The sequence below is a fragment of the Gossypium arboreum genome, chromosome 13 (assembly GCF_025698485.1).
Source record: "Gossypium arboreum isolate Shixiya-1 chromosome 13, ASM2569848v2, whole genome shotgun sequence".
Classification (NCBI taxonomy): domain Eukaryota; kingdom Viridiplantae; phylum Streptophyta; class Magnoliopsida; order Malvales; family Malvaceae; genus Gossypium; species Gossypium arboreum.
Genome location: NC_069082.1, coordinates 259777 through 279072, shown reverse-complemented (window position 1 = coordinate 279072; position 19296 = coordinate 259777). Strand labels below are relative to the sequence as shown.

At 31.6% G+C, this 19296-nt stretch overlaps 4 protein-coding genes across 10 annotated transcripts; 3 read left to right on the top strand and 1 right to left on the bottom strand.

The window, feature by feature from the left end:
• Positions 1-895: 895 nt before the first annotated feature.
• Positions 896-5344, top strand: LOC108463682 (calcium-dependent protein kinase 1-like). 3 transcript variants are annotated; one of them, XM_053023884.1, is made up of 9 exons: positions 896-1353; positions 1559-1613; positions 1780-2553; positions 3221-3364; positions 3485-3637; positions 3775-3890; positions 3991-4158; positions 4574-4798; positions 4977-5344. In XM_053023884.1, the coding sequence occupies exons 3-9, from the start codon at positions 1827-1829 to the stop codon at positions 5115-5117; spliced, it is 1674 nt and encodes a 557-aa protein (XP_052879844.1). In that variant the 5' UTR covers positions 896-1353; positions 1559-1613; positions 1780-1826; the 3' UTR covers positions 5118-5344. The 3 variants fall into 3 exon arrangements, with proteins under 3 accessions (XP_052879844.1, XP_017619066.1, XP_052879845.1); XM_053023885.1 differs by having other exon boundaries at positions 899-1353; positions 2260-2553; XM_017763577.2 differs by having other exon boundaries at positions 1559-2553.
• A 730-nt stretch (positions 5345-6074) lies between these two features.
• Positions 6075-7900, top strand: LOC108463681 (uncharacterized protein At3g28850). Its single transcript, XM_017763574.2, has one exon. It carries the CDS (start codon positions 6260-6262, stop codon positions 7295-7297), a length of 1038 nt encoding a protein of 345 aa, XP_017619063.1. The 5' UTR covers positions 6075-6259; the 3' UTR covers positions 7298-7900.
• A 2441-nt stretch (positions 7901-10341) lies between these two features.
• On the bottom strand, positions 10342-13128 carry LOC108463680 (LOB domain-containing protein 1-like). The gene is made up of 2 exons (XM_017763573.2): positions 12676-13128; positions 10342-11219 (listed from the first exon to the last, which is right to left on the bottom strand). The coding sequence occupies exons 1-2, from the start codon at positions 12940-12942 to the stop codon at positions 10851-10853; spliced, it is 636 nt and encodes a 211-aa protein (XP_017619062.1). The 5' UTR covers positions 12943-13128; the 3' UTR covers positions 10342-10850.
• A 2720-nt stretch (positions 13129-15848) lies between these two features.
• Positions 15849-18828, top strand: LOC108463678 (tRNA-splicing endonuclease subunit Sen2-1-like). 5 transcript variants are annotated; one of them, XM_053023882.1, is made up of 5 exons: positions 15849-15942; positions 16064-16175; positions 16306-16434; positions 16999-17735; positions 18065-18828. In XM_053023882.1, exons 4-5 carry the CDS (start codon positions 17004-17006, stop codon positions 18092-18094), a joined length of 762 nt encoding a protein of 253 aa, XP_052879842.1. In that variant the 5' UTR covers positions 15849-15942; positions 16064-16175; positions 16306-16434; positions 16999-17003; the 3' UTR covers positions 18095-18828. The 5 variants fall into 5 exon arrangements, with proteins under 5 accessions (XP_052879842.1, XP_017619059.1, XP_017619061.1 ...); XM_017763570.2 differs by having other exon boundaries at positions 16046-16175; XM_017763572.2 differs by having other exon boundaries at positions 16046-16175; positions 18054-18828.
• The last annotated feature ends 468 nt before the right edge of the window (positions 18829-19296 follow it).

The following is a 19296-nucleotide window of genomic DNA, read 5'->3' as shown; positions in this document are numbered from 1 at the left end:
GTTAGTACAATTTTTTCTAAAATTAACCTCGAAATTTTTGCTCCAAAATTAAATTTATTTTTATTGAATAAAAATAATATAAAATTGATGCTTTTAATTCAAATAAAAATATTTAGATATAATAAAATTCTTTTATTTTTTTTCTTAATTGCTATCTTTAATGCCATAATTATGTCGAATGATCCCACTCTCTAAATTGTATTATTTTTATTGGATTATATATATATAGTCTATAAAAATAAATAAATCTTTACATATATATATATTTAACATATTTTTATTAGGAAAATTATTTAATACACTAATAATAATTTTTTTAAAATTAATTATAGAATAAAAATATTCATTATCAATGTAATAAATATAAACTCTTTTATTATTAATAAAATCAACCCGCACAAGTACACAAATGCACAAATGTACAACCTTATATTGTATATATACACTAAAGTAAGATTTAGACATAAAAGATTAAATTTATAATTCAATTTAGATTTATATTTTATTTTTAATATTAATATTTATCTTTCATAACATTTATGCATAAAATATATTTAAAATATTAAATATATTACATCCTAAATAACTTTATACATGTTAAACTCTTGCATTGCACGAGAAAAAAATTAATTTATAAATATCTCGGATAAGATCAATTTACCTCAATTATTTTTTTTTAAATTTTACCTGCATCGCCTCGTCCAAATCCAAATTTTCAAAAAAAAAAGTTAATCCTAACAAATCGGGTTAGATCAAAACCGTTAAATTCGAGTTTTTTTTCATTCCTATATCGTATAAAAATACAGATATATCATATATTTTTTAAAATAAAAATTTTTGATGAAACTAATCACATAAAATTGATTCTAGGACTGAACATATATATGTGTGTTTGAAAAAGTAAAAAATATAATAATAATTAAAAAAAAAACCCTAAATCCATGAATATGAAGAATTGAAGAGTATATTCTATATTGTATAGGCCATAGGGGTCAACAATGCCATACCATTGTCTGGTCCAGAACCCGAAGCCATCGTCCAAAGAGTTGAAAAAACAGAAACAGTAAAGACCAAATCTTCTTCTTTGATCTTTTCCTTGAAAACCAAATTAATGGCTGCTGGCCGCCGGCTGCGAAGTGGTCCTTTCCTCAGATTAAACCCCAAATCCGGCCATTTCCAGCAAACCACTTTTAAACGCGTTTTTTCTTTATTAATGTCCAAAACCACGTATCTGCCTCTTCCTATTTCTTTAATACCAATTTATATATATATAAAGTTCGTATTAGATATTATCAAAGTTGAGGCCTTTCTTTAAAAAAGATAAGACACCCACCCACCAAATCCTATGACCTGGTAAAACCCATATTATCCCATTTGTTTTCTTCAACTTTACTCATTTTTTTGAAGCATTTCAAGTTGAATTGTTCAATTCTTTTATATCAAAAGTTGTATGAGTGTGTCTGTATACATATATATATTGCTGTAGCATAAATGATGGGTTATTAGTTTGTAATTTATAGTTTTCCTGACCTTTTTTTTGTTCTTTTTAATGAATTAGGTTGTTTTGGAACTTGGCTCTTCAATCATGTTAAATTTTAGCTTAATTTTGTAAGGTATAGTTGTTTCAACTTTTTTATTTTGTGATATAAAGATCAGATCTTTATGTGTTTGATTATTAGCCCATCAATTGGTTTAGGGATTTAGATGTGATAATTAGTGGTATTATTTTTGTGGAAGGAATTTAAGTGTAAAGAGAGTAGATGGGTAATACTTGTGTAGGACCAAGCATTTCGAAAAATGGGTTTTTCCAATCGGTTTCAGCTGTAATGTGGCCGAACCGATCACCTGAGGGCTCGGTTTCTCATAGGGAAACTGGTAATGAAGGAGCATCTAAAGAACCTGAATTAGCATTACCGGTTCAAAGCAGACCTCCAGAACAAATGACAATGCCGAAATCGGAGACTAGGCAAGAGACTAAATCCAAAAAACCGAAAAAACCTAAGCCTCCTCATGTGAAGAGGGTGTCTAGTGCAGGGTTGAGGACTGAGTCAGTGTTACAAACAAAGACTGGAAATTTCAAGGAATACTATAGCTTGGGGAAAAAATTAGGACAAGGTCAATTCGGGATGACTTTCCTCTGTGTGGAGAAGTCAACCGGAAAAGAATATGCTTGCAAATCGATTGCGAAGAGAAAGTTATTAACTGATGAGGATGTTGAGGATGTGAGAAGAGAAATTCAAATAATGCATCACTTGGCAGGGCATCCTAATGTTATATCAATAAAAGGTGCTTATGAGGATGCAATGGCGGTTCATGTTGTTATGGAATTATGTGCTGGTGGAGAGCTTTTCGATAGAATCATTCAACGTGGACATTATACGGAACAAAAGGCAGCTGCACTTACAAGGACTATAGTTGGGGTTGTGGAATCTTGTCATTCTTTAGGGGTTATGCATAGAGACCTTAAACCGGAGAATTTTCTTTTTGTTAACCAGCAAGAGGATTCGCTTCTTAAGACGATTGATTTCGGATTATCGATGTTCTTTAAGCCAGGTATATACTGAGCACTTATTTGGTACATATTTTAAGCCTTATCTTTGCTGACTTGGTTTAGTGAACATACTAGGGGAAGCAATTATATAAGCTACTTGAAATTTTAGCTTTAGCAAGTATGTGTTTTCTCGACTCTCATGAGCTAATAAGTGTTTAGGCAGTAAAAGTACTAGGGAAGCCCTTATAGTAGGAGTCAAATTGCATTTTGTCCCCGTTACTAAAAAAATGCGCAAATTAATCTCTGTACATTAATTCAAAGAGCAAATTGGTCTTTTTGTTAAAATTTCCATCCGTTTTTACTATTAAAACCGGTTCCTATATGTCAACATTTTTTGACTCCTAGATTAAATGTACAGGGACTAATTTGCTTATTTTTTGAGTAAAATGGGTAAAATGCAATTTGACTCCTAGTACAGGGGCCCCCATGGTACTTTTACCATGTTTAGGCTAACAAAATCTTTTCAATTTGATCCACATTTTGCCATTAAAACTGCATGGTTTTCTTACCTTCAAGACTGACCGAGTTCTGATGAATTCTGAAAGTTAGTGATTCAATTCCTAATATGTTATTGAATCAGCAAAATTAAGAAATTCTCTATTACATAGATTTCATTCATGCCATTAAACATTGCATTTTGTAATCCTCATAGTCACTTTCTCCATGTAGGTGAAACATTTACGGATGTGGTTGGAAGTCCGTACTACGTTGCCCCAGAAGTTTTACAAAAGCATTACGGTCCCGAAGCTGATGTTTGGAGTGCAGGAGTAATACTTTACATTCTCTTAAGTGGCGTTCCTCCCTTTTGGGCTGGTAAGAAAGTTGCTGATTCTTAAGATTTTTCCATTTTGATTGATTTAGCCGAGTGACACTTCTTTTGGTTTACTCCAGTATGATTATGTTTTGATCTTCACCTTTTTGGCCATTCTTTAGAAAGTGAGCAAGGTATATTCGACCAAGTCTTGCATGGTGACCTCGATTTTGAGTCAGATCCTTGGCCTAACATCTCTGAAAGTGCAAAAGACTTGGTGAGAAGAATGCTCATTCGAGACCCCAAGAAACGGTTAACTGCACATGCTGTTTTATGTAAGTCATGCTATCCATGTTACAGACAGAAACAGTGTATAAGATAAAATGTCGATGCCAAAGGGAAATACTATATAAATTTCGGTTGGGCACCTCGGTTTTTTCTCCAATTACTAATTTGTTTAAACTGTATGCAGGTCACCCTTGGATACAGGTTGATGGTATTGCACCCAACAAGCCCCTTGATTTTGCGGTGTTAAGTCGGTTGAAGCAATTTTCGGCAATGAATAAGCTCAAGAAAATGGTGCTTAGGGTAAGTCTGAGTACATGCTAAGGGAAAAAGGGGGGTTTCACTGGATACGCAAGCTATCATAACTTGTTTATCATGATTTTTCTTTCTTTTTGCCTGTTAGGTGATTGCGGAGAATCTCTCTGAAGAAGAAATAGCCGGCCTGAAAGAAATGTTCAAGATGATAGACACGGACAACAGTGGTCAAATCACCTTCGAAGAACTTAAAGCTGGACTGAAAAGAGTTGGAGCTAATCTTAAGGAGTCTGAAATTTATGATCTTATGCAGGCAGTAAGTATGATACCCAATTTGGATGTAGTATATTGAGATAAAAAACTCTGAATCTGGTAAAAGTGCTAGGGATGCCCTTATATTAGGAGTCGGATTGCATTTTGGCTGCTTTACTAAAAAAATTGGCAAATTAGTCCCTGTATGTTAGATCAAAAAGCAAACCTGCCATTGTGTTAAAAAATTTATCCATTTTAACTGTTAAAAATTGGTCTTTGCATGTTAGGATGAGGCACATGTGATATGCCACGTGTCAATAACTTGCTATTTTATCAGCCATGTTAGTGTTTAATAGTACAAAAGGGATGAAATATTTAATAGAAATGACCGATTTGCTCTTTGATCTATTCATAATACAAATCCAATCATGAATAGCTATGATTAGTTGTCTCTAATGCACACACGTGTCCTTAAACAGGCTGATGTTGATAATAGCGGCACAATTGATTATGGGGAATTCGTAGCTGCTACACTGCACCTAAACAAAATCGAGAGAGAAGATCATTTATTTGCTGCATTTTCCTACTTTGATAAGGATGGTAGTGGTTATATCACTCCCGATGAACTCCAACAAGCATGTGAAGAGTTTGGCATAGAGGATGTTCGACTTGAAGAAATGATCCATGAAGTTGATCAAGATAATGTAAGTTCTTCATTTTAAAACAATCATTATACCATATATTGGCTAAGAACAAGAACAAAGTCTTAAGTTACCTCTCTTTGCATAACGAAGTTGCTTGAAAGAATTAATAAACTTTATTTAGCACTTTGTCGCCTGTATCGTTTGTCCACTTATCGTATACCGTACCAATCATATGCAGGATGGACGCATAGACTACAACGAGTTTGTAGCCATGATGCAGAAAGGACATGTCACCACAAATGCTGGCAGTGCTGGTGCTGGTAAGGAAGGCTTACAACATAGTTTTGGTCTTGGATTTAGAGAAGCATTTAAACTTTAGCGTATGCATCTCTTCATGTTCTTGTGTTATGATCCGAGACTTAGCTCCGGTCACGTATAGCCTTACTCACGGATCGTGACACTTGTTAATAGGACTGAGATTTGTATAGTAAAAAGTACCAAAGCAATGCTCATTGTAAGGAGCAGGTGGTGGATTTTCCATTTTCTTCAACCTTTTTTTTCTGCAATCAGAATGAGGTTCCTTCATGTTGTATGCTTCTACACAAAGGAATTTGGTTTCTCTTTTATTTATTATTTTCTTTTTTGGAATTTTTTTTTCATTTTTCTGTTAAAAAATACATAATCCAATGATCACAAAATTACAAATCCCAAGTTGCTATATGTTTCTTGGCAAAGTGCCAAAAACAAATGCACAATAATATTTTAATTCTACACCGGAAATTGGTCCGACTGGTTTGACTATCATTACAGTCCTGAAAAAATTTGTAAGAAAATAATGCTTTTTATATTTTTTGCCACATGTAAATTTTTAATTGGTTATTTTTAAAAAAAATTAAGACTTTAAACTATTTGACTAAAGATTGAACTAACTGAAATATTAATATGGAAAAAATAGTAGTTTAGGTATTGCTCGTGACTAAAAAAATGTTCAAGAAATATACGATTTAAGTACCAATTTAAGAAAAAAATAAAAAATAATTTAAGTATAAGTTGTGAAAAAAAAATTAATTATTAAGATACATAAGCTCGAGTATGGAGAGGTCATTAAGGGACCCTATAAAGCACATTATGACCGTTATACACTCCCTCTTTTCTACTTTACAGAACCACTATTTCATTTAAACTCACCTATCTCTATCTTCCATGTGTGTCTTTGAAACTCTCCACGTGTCATTAATTTATTGCTCAATTCGCGTATTCAAAAGTAACTTTGTCTACATCGGATTCCAATTTTCCTTTTTTCTGCAAAATTTAAAATATATTCAGCTTTCTAGCCGTTGAAAACTCGGCCCCCCATTTCCCCTCCTTTCTGTACATCAAACAAAAACTAAAGCTCAAATCTTTGGTTCAATCATTGATTTTATTTTCAATTTTCTTGTTTTGGGTATCCAAATTGGATCAAATTTAAGTTCAGGGATTCTTTTTCTGGATTGGGAAATTTGAAAAAAAAAAAAAAGGAAAATGAAGAGTGTGAAAGGAAAATTCTTGAAGAAGCTGAAATCAATCAAACCAGTTGGTTACCTAAAGCCAGATCGTGTTCTTCAAGTGTTTGCCATTGATGGGTTTATTGATTCTTATACGAAAACACCGAGTCCCAATGAACAAGCCAAGTTGTTCACCAAAGAATTTGAGGAGCAAGAAATTATTAAAGAAAACCAGCCTGAAATCATCGATGTAGAAGAGCTAATGAAAGATCTTGAATCTGACGAAGACGAAGATGAAGATGGGGAAGAAGAAGATGACGACAAAGAGAATATTAGGCCAAATATTGAGAAAGAGAATGTGGATTGTAGTCGGCAGAATTGCTCCACCACCGCCGTTCCGTTATCGGAGATCGATGTGTCGTCATTCCGGAGACCGGATTTGAATTCTTGTACGCTCTTCGATCCTAACTTATTAGCTGCATTTGAACGAGCTGTGAAAGAACATATGAAGATGAATGAAGAGATCCATCATGTTGAGAAAAAACCAAGAATCGAGGAAAAAGAAGAAGAAGAAGAAGAAGAAGAAGAAAGAGACCCTTTATTAGCGTTCGAAGAGAAGTGTCCAGCCGGCGGCGATGGGTCGGTCATACTTTACACGACGACACTCAAAGGTATACGAAAGACCTTCGAGGATTGCAATAGTGTTCGGTTCTTACTCGAAAGTTTCAGAGTGATATTCTACGAAAGAGATATATCAATGCATAGTGAATATAAAGAAGAACTATGGAGGATTTTGGGTGGGAAAGTGATGCCACCGAGGCTTTTCATAAAGGGTAGATACATTGGTGGAGCTGATGAGGTACTTACATTACATGAACAAGGGAAGCTTAAGGTGCTTTTCAATGGTATCCCTTTGGATACTTGTAATGGAGCTTGTGAAGGGTGTGGTGGTGTTAGGTTTGTGCTTTGTTTCGTATGTAATGGTAGTCATAAGATCATTGGTGATGATGGGATGTCAAGTGAATGCATGAAGTGTAATGAGAATGGTTTGATTGTTTGCCCTCTTTGCTGCTGAAAAAAATTTGATGTATTGTATTGTAACTGTGGTGCTATCTTTCTCTTGATTCTTATTCTTCTCACTTAGTGGTATTATATATATAAATCATTGTTTCTCCCATTCCTTAATTTGTTGTTTATCACTGAACACTAATGTAGAATTGATTGATGATAAATGATCATCTTATGTATCATGCATGCTTGCTTTTCTTGAGCTTAAGCCTTCATCTAATTAAGGTTTGTTAGATTATATATGATGGTGTTGATTCAAGATGAAAGTGGTGGTAGTTTGTAATAGTTCACTCGAAGGATGAAGAGTTGGAAGGAGATAATGGTAATTGGAAAGGTGGTAAGGGGAGAGGATTGGGGTGCAAGGAGAGGAAGAGAGATAGATCAAAGTATTAGAGGAGAAAGAGAGAATTCAAGACGAGAGTGTGTCCTGATCTTTTTGTTTGATGTTTATATGCTTATAAGGGAGTGTCTTTGATCATTCCCAAAGTTCCATGGGTTGTTCATGTATTGGTTCTAGACTTATTGATATTTAATTGATCTATTAATGTCTTGTTGTTGAAAGTATGAACTATCATGTTAAAAAATATATATATAAAGCAGGGATGGAAGATACTCTATCCATGTTAAGGGTGTAATCCCAATGGAACAAGCTTGTGAGGTCTTAGGCTCATGAGATTATGGGCTTGCAGGGCATCCTTTTTAGCTGTAGGCATTGACCTGCAAGTTTGGCTCATATGGTGTAGGTATAACACACTAAATTTTTTTCCAAGTCTACCTACCTTCATCCTCAATGAAAATCACACATCACAAGAGCAAGTAACACACATACTAGTGTAATTCTATAAATAAATAAAATTGATTTCGATGGTATTCCAACCGGTTGATCCATTTCTGAAAATAGTATCTACAACTTTATTTTAGAAATGCCGCTACATACTAAACCTATTCATGGGCCAATTTGAGCTGGGTTTAGACTAAGTCCATACATAACATTTATACTATTTTTTATTGCTCAAGCTCAAACCGAAAAATGGATCTAATTTTCTACATAAACTCGACCCAAATAGAAAATTAAAAGCTCGAGGCCCGACCTTGCCCACCTATATTTAATTTTTTTAATTATTTTTTTGCATTGAGACAAAATTAAAAAAAAAAATCGTTGCATACATTAAAAATTTCTAAAACAACACATTGAAAATACATTAAAATAAAGTATCGGAAACTTAAAAGAGAATATGAAACAAAAGCATTAACAAAATAACAAAATATATTATTATTATTATTATTATTATTATTATTATTATTATTATTATATTTTAACATATATAACTAATACAATTATAATATAATATATTCAAGATTGAACTTAGCTAAACCTGAGTTAAATAATTCTATCATATGCTCGGGTCGAATAGGAAACGAGCCTTAAATCTTTATTCAATTCATTTTTTGTACAAACCTTTTTTAGATGAATCTCCAAATAAATCTTTATACCCATCAATCCACACGCAACACATAACATTCCAATCATATGATCCTTTCAAACCTTAGGAACTTCATCATCATTACCTTCTTACATTCAGTCTTATATTTCTACATGTCCATCAACATTTCAATCCATTTATTTCACTAATTTTTGTTTCTTATATATATATATATATAAAATAAAACAAAAGAAGCAGCTCTATGAAGACTTCTTTTTTCCACATTTAAATACTTATTACTTCATAGAATAGATGGATGATATATTTTATCTTTAATTTATAGGAAGCAGTCAACCCTAAACCTAACTCAACTACGAAATCATGACTTTCTAGTCATCTAGACATCACAATTTCTCACTTTATTAGGTTCTATTATCCTCATTTTTTTATTTTTTATTATTTTAATACATACATAAATTTTGATTTAATATAATTATATAAAATTTTAATTTTAATTCAAATATATATATATATATATAAAGAAATAAACACCTCAGTTTATTTTTAAATTGATCAATTTAATTATTTATATATGTGATATGTAAATATAAAATAATTATATGGATAATAATATATATTAATGATTTGTGAAAATTGAATTAACTAAAATTCTATATATATAACTTTTTTAAAAAAAACATATATAAATTTGTACAAAATTAAAGTTTATTTATAACATTTCATGTAATTTTGATATTTATCCTTTATTTTAAATATATATTTTATTTTTATTATATATTTTCTCATATCAAAATTTGGGGGTAGCTTAATGCTTGCTCCCTTTACTTTTAGCTAGAGCAGCAGTCTTTGTTATGCTAAACCGATATAAAGGAAGGAAATCGCCACATTAAAATAATCTTACGGGAGGTCCATTTGATATCCAAAAGCGCTCAAAGAATCGGACAGTGGGGAATGTTGGGGTGAACCATAAAAGTTTGGGTAAAGCCGGATCTAAATGTTGACCTTGATAATGCTCTAGATTCATATCAGGATCATTAAATAGAAAGTTTAATGAAAAGAAAAAGAGTGCTCCTATTTGAATCCATATTATTTAGATATCAAACAAAAATTTTAAATTTTCTTTTCCAAATTAATCTTACATTTATATTCAAAAGCGAACTCAAATTGACTTAATTTATTGTTATTTTAAAACTGAACTCAAAACCTTTTATAAAAATAAAAATAGTAATATTCAACTAAACAAAAGTTGGTTACCTAAAAGTTGTGAAATTTTCAACAACGAGCGTAGAGATAAAACTTAGAGAAATCAAGTAAATATATATGTAAACTAAATTATGATGTACGTGGGTGGAAATTTGTATGTCACAAATTAATTAAAAAATTGAAATAAAAATTAAATGTCAAGAAATAACAAAGTTGAATTAATAAGAATTATTATGTTTTGAATTAATAAGAATTATTATGTTTTGGGTTTAGATTTTATATAGTCTCTCTCCAACCCATAAATAAAAAGATCATACGTTTCAACGTACTTGAACCCACATTCTCTTACATTGTAACAATGTTCATACCATTCGAACTAAAACTCAATCGATAATAATACTAATTTAATTAAACTCTTAATAGTGTAATATAGATCATATTTCTATTTCTTCAAAAACATGGAAAATAACATGGAGGAAACAAAAAAAGCCTTAATTATCTACTTTGCCTTAGCTTTATCAAAGTAAATTAGATCCTAAACTTATACTTCCCCCTCATATACATATTTATATCTTAGTTTACATTATAAACCCATAAAAATAAGCTAAGTTCATTACTCCAATGTCCTTCAACTTCTCCTCCTTTAGAGCCATTAGCTTTGAGTTAGGAGAATTTCCAAAGAGGAACTATTCATAGAAAGGTTAATATATTATTTGGTACTTGAGTTTAATTTTAATGTTCAACTCAGTAATTGAATTTAAGTTTTTTTTTTGTCCCAATTAAATACCTATATTTTTATACTAGAGCACGAATGTCTAACACTCATTGTGCCCTGGATACTAAATTGGGACACAAAAAAAACCTTAGGTACCAAATGATATATTAACTCTTTTATATAATTTGAGGCATTATTCATGTCCAAAGAGGCTCCCAAAGGGACCCTAAGTTGGTATCGTTGTTGATGTCTTCCATGAAGCTTAGGTAGCTGCTGTTGGTTATGAAAGTGTCATCAACGGCTGATTGTGGAGAGTTTGGTGGAGGAGACGACGGTGCCTTGTCCTTGTCCATGTCCATGCAAAGCAAAGCCAGGACGTTTGCTTGTTGGAATTGCATGTTGACGACTTGGGCTTGAGCTTTGGCCAACTGTGCTTGAAGCTCGTTCACTTGCTTTTGCAACTGGAAAACCGCCCCCGCACAGCCATAAACTGGGTCCCTGATCCTTGCCCCAGCCTCGTAAACCATGCTGCTTACCGCGTCCGACCTTTGACACTCTGGAAGCTCCTGCACGCGGACAAAAATTTCAGATAGTCCATGGTTTAGCCAACGTTGATGTTACACCTTTAACCACTATATCAAATCAATAGGGCTTAATGTCAAAATATTGACTATAAATCTCCACAAAAGTAGAATACAATTAGTCTAAATCAGCATTAGTTCAGTTGAAATCATTGCTGCTGTAGCAACTTAGAGCAGGAATAAAGTTAGAAAATTACTTTAAAAAACTAGAAATAAATCAATGTTTTTATGAGGGCAAAATGTAATTTCATCACTATACTAATTAATTTTTTTTTTTTAAAATTTAAAAAGTCTAAATGACAAATTTATCATTTTAGGTGCTAGAACGACTAATTGCCTCCCTTGTTTTTGCTCTTTGATATAGAGATTATAGGTTTGAATGCTTTTAAATTGATACAGTAAACTTTTGAAGGATTAAGAGTAATTCTAAAAATGGGTGTATGGGGTAAATTTATTGACCTATGTATTGCCTATCCACCTCTTTTGCCATTTCTTTGACTTTTTTATAATAAAATTTTGTTTATATTTTAAAAAAAAAAAAGAGATTTGGTAGACAGGGAATCACTTCATTTCAATGTGTGGAAAAGGCAAGGTATTTGTAGAAGTTGGATATATATTAAGTACATACATATCTTGACAATGTCAAAGTGGGTATTAGTGAGTGTCAACATTTTTGTTTAGAAAAGTAGGGTTCTTTCCACATGAAATGTCCCTACCTATGTACAACAACCAATCCCTCCCATAGGAAGACTAATACAAATCGTTTTGGTGGGAGAGCAAGTGATGTTTCTACACTAAGAAGTAAATAGACTTGTAGTTATTGAAGTGGAATAAACTTGATAAACCAACCGAGTTATTTATCTAAATTTAAAGGTTTATCCAAAATTTGGGATAATTTGAATAAAAATATTAAGTTTGAAAAATGAGCTTAGAGAAAAATCAGATTAGTTTAAATTATGAGTCAACCTTAGGCTCTAATATTAGAAGTTCAAGTTTGACCTAACTCAATTTCAAATTTATAATATCTTATTATTTCATTTATCATTATATCTTATGTAATTTATATAAGATGAAAAATTAAATATATTATACTATGTAAGTGATCTTAGGCAAAATTCAAGACTCATATTTTAAATTGACTAAGAGTGAGTTTGAATGGGCGGCAGGGTACAGTGTAGTATGTTTAGTTTATTTTTTGTCTCGTGCTACAATATCATTACAGTATTTAATCTTACCGCCACCGTTGTTTTTACATTAATCGCAGGTAAACACACCGCTCATCTAAACCCATCCTAAAACTTGAACAACTACATATGATATTTATACTAAGCATAAAATCTAAAATCCAATTTAACCAAAAAAATACCCTTATTATCATTTCCAATAGGGTTAAAACATGACAAGGAATATAATTTAGTTGTAGGAAGGACCATAAAACCACCTGCAAGAACTTGATGATGTTGCTAGCACCAAAGACACGATGAGCAATGGCGAACTTGGCTGGTTCAGTAGGAGGAAAATAAGGTGCCAACACACATTTATCAGCACACCTTCTCCTCAAAATTTTGCAAGCGGCACATGGGCTAATAACCACTGGCGGCGGCGACAACGGTGGAGAACGTGGTGAGTTCGAAGAGATCGAAGAATTGGGAGAAAGGGATGGAGAAGAAGAAATAGTAGGAGTTGGAATTGGTTCACTGTATTCCATATCTTGCAAAATGAGTTTTCAGGGAAAGGATATGAAAAAGCAGGATGAAATTGTAAAAGAGAAAAAGATTTATGGAGCTTATAAATTAGTTTTGGGTACAAAGGGGTATACTATTATTTATACTACAAATGAAGCAAAAGAGTGAGGTCATGTAGTATGAAACATGACCTCAACGGTTCTAAATTCTTCTACCTAATCTTTGCATACGTGTTCTTTTCCCCCACCCTTTATTATCTCAGTTAAGGGTAAATACATTCAAAGACCACTAAATTATTAATAAATTTACATTTTGATCACTTAATTTTAAAAAGTTACAAAAATAATTATTAAGTTATTCGAATTAAAATTATTATTCTATGACATTCTCTGTTTACACCGCTTACACCAATAAAAAGCTATTCTTCTTCTCTTGGTTGAGTGGCTACTTTATTGCATTTTCACCGTGGAAGAAAAAGGGGAAAAATGTCTTTATAAGTTTTGTTAGACTTGTATGACTTTAACATTTTCTTTTGGCTTTTATTGCTTTAAAAAAGCATTCTCCCTTGAAACTCTTTTTTCCATACCAATAACCCTTTTCTATTTTACTTTAATTATTTTGTTTTTTCTCCACAATAAAAAAATTATATATATATATATATATATATATCATATGCGTGGGTCATAGTAAGATACCAATATTAAATATATAAACCTTAATCTATAATTTTACATATAATCTAATTTTGAGTATTCAAGCTTAACTCAGTATATTATTATATTAAGATTTATTTTGATTTAAATCCGTCATGTGTAAATTTTTTCTAGAGTTATTTTAATCTAAGTTATATCTGATTTATATTTTGTAATTATTAATTCAACTTGTAAGTATTCGGATGTTATATAAATTTTATAATCTATAATCAATGTGATTGTATTTGTATTTATATATATATTCTTATGTGAAAACAAAATAAGGGAATATAAAAATAAATTTACCAATTGGTAAAAGCTGGTTTATTTATTTTCAAAAAAATTAAAGGATAAAATTATTTTATATTAATATTCATAAAATTTTAATTATTAAATATGTTTTAATTACAAAATTTCCAATTTGGTAGAAAGAAAGTGGGAAGTGATAAAGAAAATTTAATTCAATTTTGCAGTGGAGAAGTAGTTAAAAGAGTTTGCAAATTACTCCCTCTACTCCCACTAGTGTTAACCATTATATAAAAAGATATATAACAAAGTCAATTTTGCTTCAAAGGTGTTCATAGATTGAGTCAAGTCAGTTCGAGTTATGATTCAAACAATTTTAGAGATAAATAGTTTAATTAGTCCTTGTAAACATTTAGTAAAGCGAAGTCAATATGTATCAAATCTAATATTAATTGGAAAAGTATCTTAAACATGTTAAATATCTATAAACGATATTAGATATTTCTAAACAATTTTTTTACATAAAAACGGGTATGCTTTATAGTGTTTAGTTTAATGATGCATCTATGGTTTGTTTCTGAATTCTTCTAGTGTTGGGTTTCATTGTCAATTTGTTTTTTTTTTTTCTTTTTGGGATTATTTTGTGAATATAACATTCATACATCACTTTATAGTATCTTATTTACCATTGGTACTATATATCATATCTTTAACAGTTGGAATCCATCGGTAACTAAGATCAAACGGCCCATAATTTCTTACCTTTCGCATCCAAGTGTAAGATTTAAAAGAAAAATTGGTGAAATGTTTGATTATTCCTACAGAGTGTGATTTTGTGCCACGGAAGCTGTACAATTAGCAAAATTATTTCATTAAATAATCTTAAATATATGTTATTTACATAATTTTTTCTTTAAATAATTTTAAACTCGCATCTTATTTGTTTTATAACAACAATTATTTCATTTAATTAAAGCTGAATCGTGGATTAAAAAGAATTTATAATTTTAAATTAACAATGAAATATTTATAAATAAATATTAAAATACATAAATTTAATAAATCAAAGTTCACCCAATTATTAATTCAACCTTTAGATCAATTATTTGCTCTAACCCTCTCTTAAAAGTGGAAATATAAAATGATAGGAATTAAGACTTTTTGGAAACCTTATCCTTTTTATGTCCATTTATTTAGAAGGTCAGACATTGAAGAAGACAAACATCAACCTACTTATGACCTTCAATTTCTGAAAATCACTTCCTTTTACTCTCAACATATTATTATTCTTATAATTTAGATATTTCAAGGTGTTTTGATAACTTTTTATAATAAAAAATTAAATGTAAAAATTTACCAAACACTAGATTTTATAAATATACATATGCATAATACGTGTTGGATCATTCTTTCAATGAGTGATTATGTCTAGACATCTCTATTCCATCATCGTCTATTTAGAAGGCTACTGAGTTCCTCAAGTGGCCGACTTAATGACACCTACACCATACATGTGTTAAGACTCAATAATAAGAAAAGGTCACCCTCACTTATAAATACTCGTCCTTGACATTAGAAAGACCTTATATCTTTCCTGTTAAACCTTCTTCACCGTAGGAATAAAACACATTCTGTTATAGCTCTTGACACGTTCTCCACGGTGTGAATTGTCATCTCCTTTCCTACTTTAATTTGTCATCAACAATGTAAGAAATTAATTGAACCCAAAACTTTTTTAAATTCGTTCATAGTTTTATCTTTTAAGAAATTACATTTAGTAGATTTAAAATTTAAATCTCTAACATTTATAATTATTCTCGTATTTTTTTATAATTAATATTTTAATAATTTAAATGTAATTTGATAAAAAATAATCTAAATATTACATTTCATGATCTATGTTTGTGGTTTTAGCCCATTTCCTATTAGTGTTTTTAGCCCATTAACCATCTTTCGCTCTTTTTTTTTAATCTTTCGAATATTTCCTATTTGTGGTTTTAGCCCATTAACCTCCTTTCCCTCTTCTTTTTTATCTTTCGAATAAACCAAGGATTTGTTCGGCTTTGTTTTCATTTAAACAAATCGGTGGGTCGACGACGATTTTAATTCTTCTTTTAATTTGCTGTTTTGACCATTCTATGTGGTTTCTAATTGTTTTTTATGGTATATTTTGTACTTGTGTTGACAGTTTTTATGGAGTTTTTAGGTGCATCTTCTTAGCTCACCAAGTGTTCGACGATATTCCTCAACTAGCAAAAGTAGAAGCTGATCATCTTTTTTCTCTTGTTTAAAGCAAACCCGTCGTCACTCTCTTTCAAGTAAGAGCAAAATGAAATTTGTATTCTTTTTTTTTTTTTTGTGTGTGTGTGTGCCTATTTTCCTCTCATTTGTCTTTGTTGTGGTAATTTGGAAGCATGAAAATTTCAAAAAATGTTTATTTTCTTGCAGATTAGAGCCTTGAACTGTGTACAATATTCCATCTATTTACTTTCAGCAAGTGTTGGAACAATATTTCTCCATAAGCGAAACTAGAGATAATCTTTTCTCTTGTTTAAAGTAGCCGTCAATCTCTCTCAAGTAAGAGCAAACTTAAAGTTGTCTTTTTCTTTTTCCTATTGTAGTTCTTGGTTATGGCAAGTTAAATGTCTTGCGTTTTGGAATTGTGACAGAGGAAGGGTTTTTTTTATAGGAGGGATGAGAATCTCTGTATGGGTATGTACCGAACATCATGGTTTTAAAAACCGGTTAGATCGTCGATTCTCATTTTGACTGGTTTGTTCGTTGTTCTGGTTTCAATTAAATGAGTTATTACTCGGTTCAATCAGTTTCAAGTGGTTCGCTCAAAAACCGGTTTGACCACTTTATTTAGACCAATATGCCGGCTGGTTCCCAGTCCAACCGACTGGTCTAGTCCAGTTCTAACAACCATGCTGGACATAGATATTTTTAGTCTTTGTAAGCCTTTTTATATATTTCGAGGGTCGGTCATATTCATGTATCCGTCTCTAGATATGCATAGAACCCAAGTACTTCAAGAAAAATTAGGAGTAAGAGAGTTTCTGGGAAGAGTTTAAGTGAGCATAAACCGAAATTATTATTATTATTATTATTATTATTTTTTTTTTTTTTTGTATTTTGAAGGATAAATGATGCCTAGATGGAAAGGAAAAGGCTTACAAGCCAAAGCTAATGCTGATCCCATGTCTAAAATTGTCTCACAACTCCAATCCTCTTTGATCCAATTTGAGACTCGGGGTTTGCTCTCGAGCTGCAGTGTACTTGTTGAAGTGGATGCTGAATTAGCTGATCTTCTCAACCGTTCATGTTTCGGTCGACCGAGAATTACAGCTCAAGAGGACAAACAATGGTTTCAATTGGATATGGAGGAAGCTTTCTATTTGTGTTTTTCACTCAAATGCCTCAAAGTCATCGGTGAAGACGGATCCATAAAGAGTAATGAAGAGCTATGGGACTACTTCAAATCCAAAAAGCTAGTGTTTCCTGTTTCTTACAAGGTGTATTCTCATCTTCGGCATAAAAATTGGGTTGTAAGATCAGGATTGCAGTATGGTGTGGACTTTGTTGCCTACCGTCACCATCCAGCTCTTGTTCATTCTGAGTACGCGGTGTTGGCACTATCAGAAGGAGATAATGATCTAAATGGTCGATTGAGAGTGTGGTCAGATGTTCATTGTACAGTTCGTCTTTGTGGAAGTGTTGCAAAAACGTTATTGACTGTTATCGTGAATAGTAATAACCAAGGTGCAAACTCTCCTTCATGTTTAGAGCACTACACTGTTGAAGAACGGACAATCACGAGATGGAACCCGGAACGAAGCCGAGAAGATCAAACCGGTCCTAAGAATGGAACAAAGAAGGTATAATTTAGAATCTTGTTTTGCATTACCCTATACATGTGTATCTTTATTTCTTTATCTTATGCTGTTTCATTTTTCATTTATTTTTCTAAAATGTGTGTTCTACATTTGTATCTAATTCGTATTTAGTATGGATAGCACTGAGTTAGATTTGGTTTGGTCAGATTTTTTGAAATGTTTCTTAGTCGTTCGTGATAGTTGGGTTTATACTAATTTTAGATTTTATTTTGACATATTAAGTTTTATTTTATAACTTTTGAATATTATTTGGTAAAGTCCTTTTTATAAATATTTTTAAAAAAATAATTTTTTAAGTAGGGTGTAACTAGATTTTAAAGGATTGGTGCAATCATATTTGACATCGCCATGCACGAGTCAGTCCACCAAACACAATGACCTTGCTGGAACAGTGAAAGACAAAGGTTGAGGAGACTTTTTATTGGAGAAAAAGAGCCAAGCTCCAAGGGAAAACCGTGGAAAGACCACAGAATATCTCCTCCACTATTCCGACAACTAGAAGCCTAGGGGGAATGGGAGAAATCTCGAGGTTATTTAAGAAGGGCCCACGACAATCGATATTAAGGCTTGCACTGACAGTGGAGACAAATGGCATGGCAGAAGGGTCGTTGGATAAGTGAGGTAGAGAAGGGAGAAAATGGAGGGGGGAAGAAGAAGGAAATGTAAAGAAATAAAAGGAAAGAGTAGAAGGAAGAGAGTAGGAAGGAGAGGAAGGCCATCGACTGGCCATAAGGTAACTGCCACTAACTAAAAATCGGAAAAACAAGCTTCTTAAGGATTACAAAATTTAAGAGAAGTTGAGGGAGTAGGAAATTGCCCGAAATAATAATCCTAAGTTGAAACGCTTTTTCATTTTTTTTTTATGAATAAATAAATATTTGATACATCGATAATTAGTTCAATTGGTATGAGTATTGTTATCAATGTAAGAGGATGTGGATTCGAGTGTACAAAAATGTATTATTTTTCTATTTATGGGTTGAGGAGAGGGAGAAACGATTGTATAAAACTGTGATTCCACGTTATTTCTATCTCTTTGCAATAGTAGAAATACAAATCAGATTTTTCCTCATAAGTTTTAACGATTTGAAATTTTTCAGGAGGAAAAATTAATTAATTATTTTCCTAAATGAATAAAGATGACGCGAAATTACAGTTTCATACAATCCCTTTTCTAAGGAGGGGATATGAGTAATTCTAGACATTGTATTAAAAAGAGTAAATATGATCAAAACTTATAATGAAATTGTTTAAAAAAACATTCACCATGTATCTCATTTATTTATTTTTAATTTCGAATATCAATTAGATATCTAATTTTTTCTTAACCTTTTCATGATGAGTCTCAACAATTATTTTAATAATTACATATTCCATTTGATCTATAGATAAATATGCAAGCATTTCATGCTTGTTTGAGTAATAGCAATGAGATTTCTTAATATCATGTTAAGAACAGTTAGAATTTTCAAAAGAAGATAAAAAATATAAAAAATTCGAGTGACTGAAATCGAAATAGTTACGTTCGAAATAACAAAAGAAA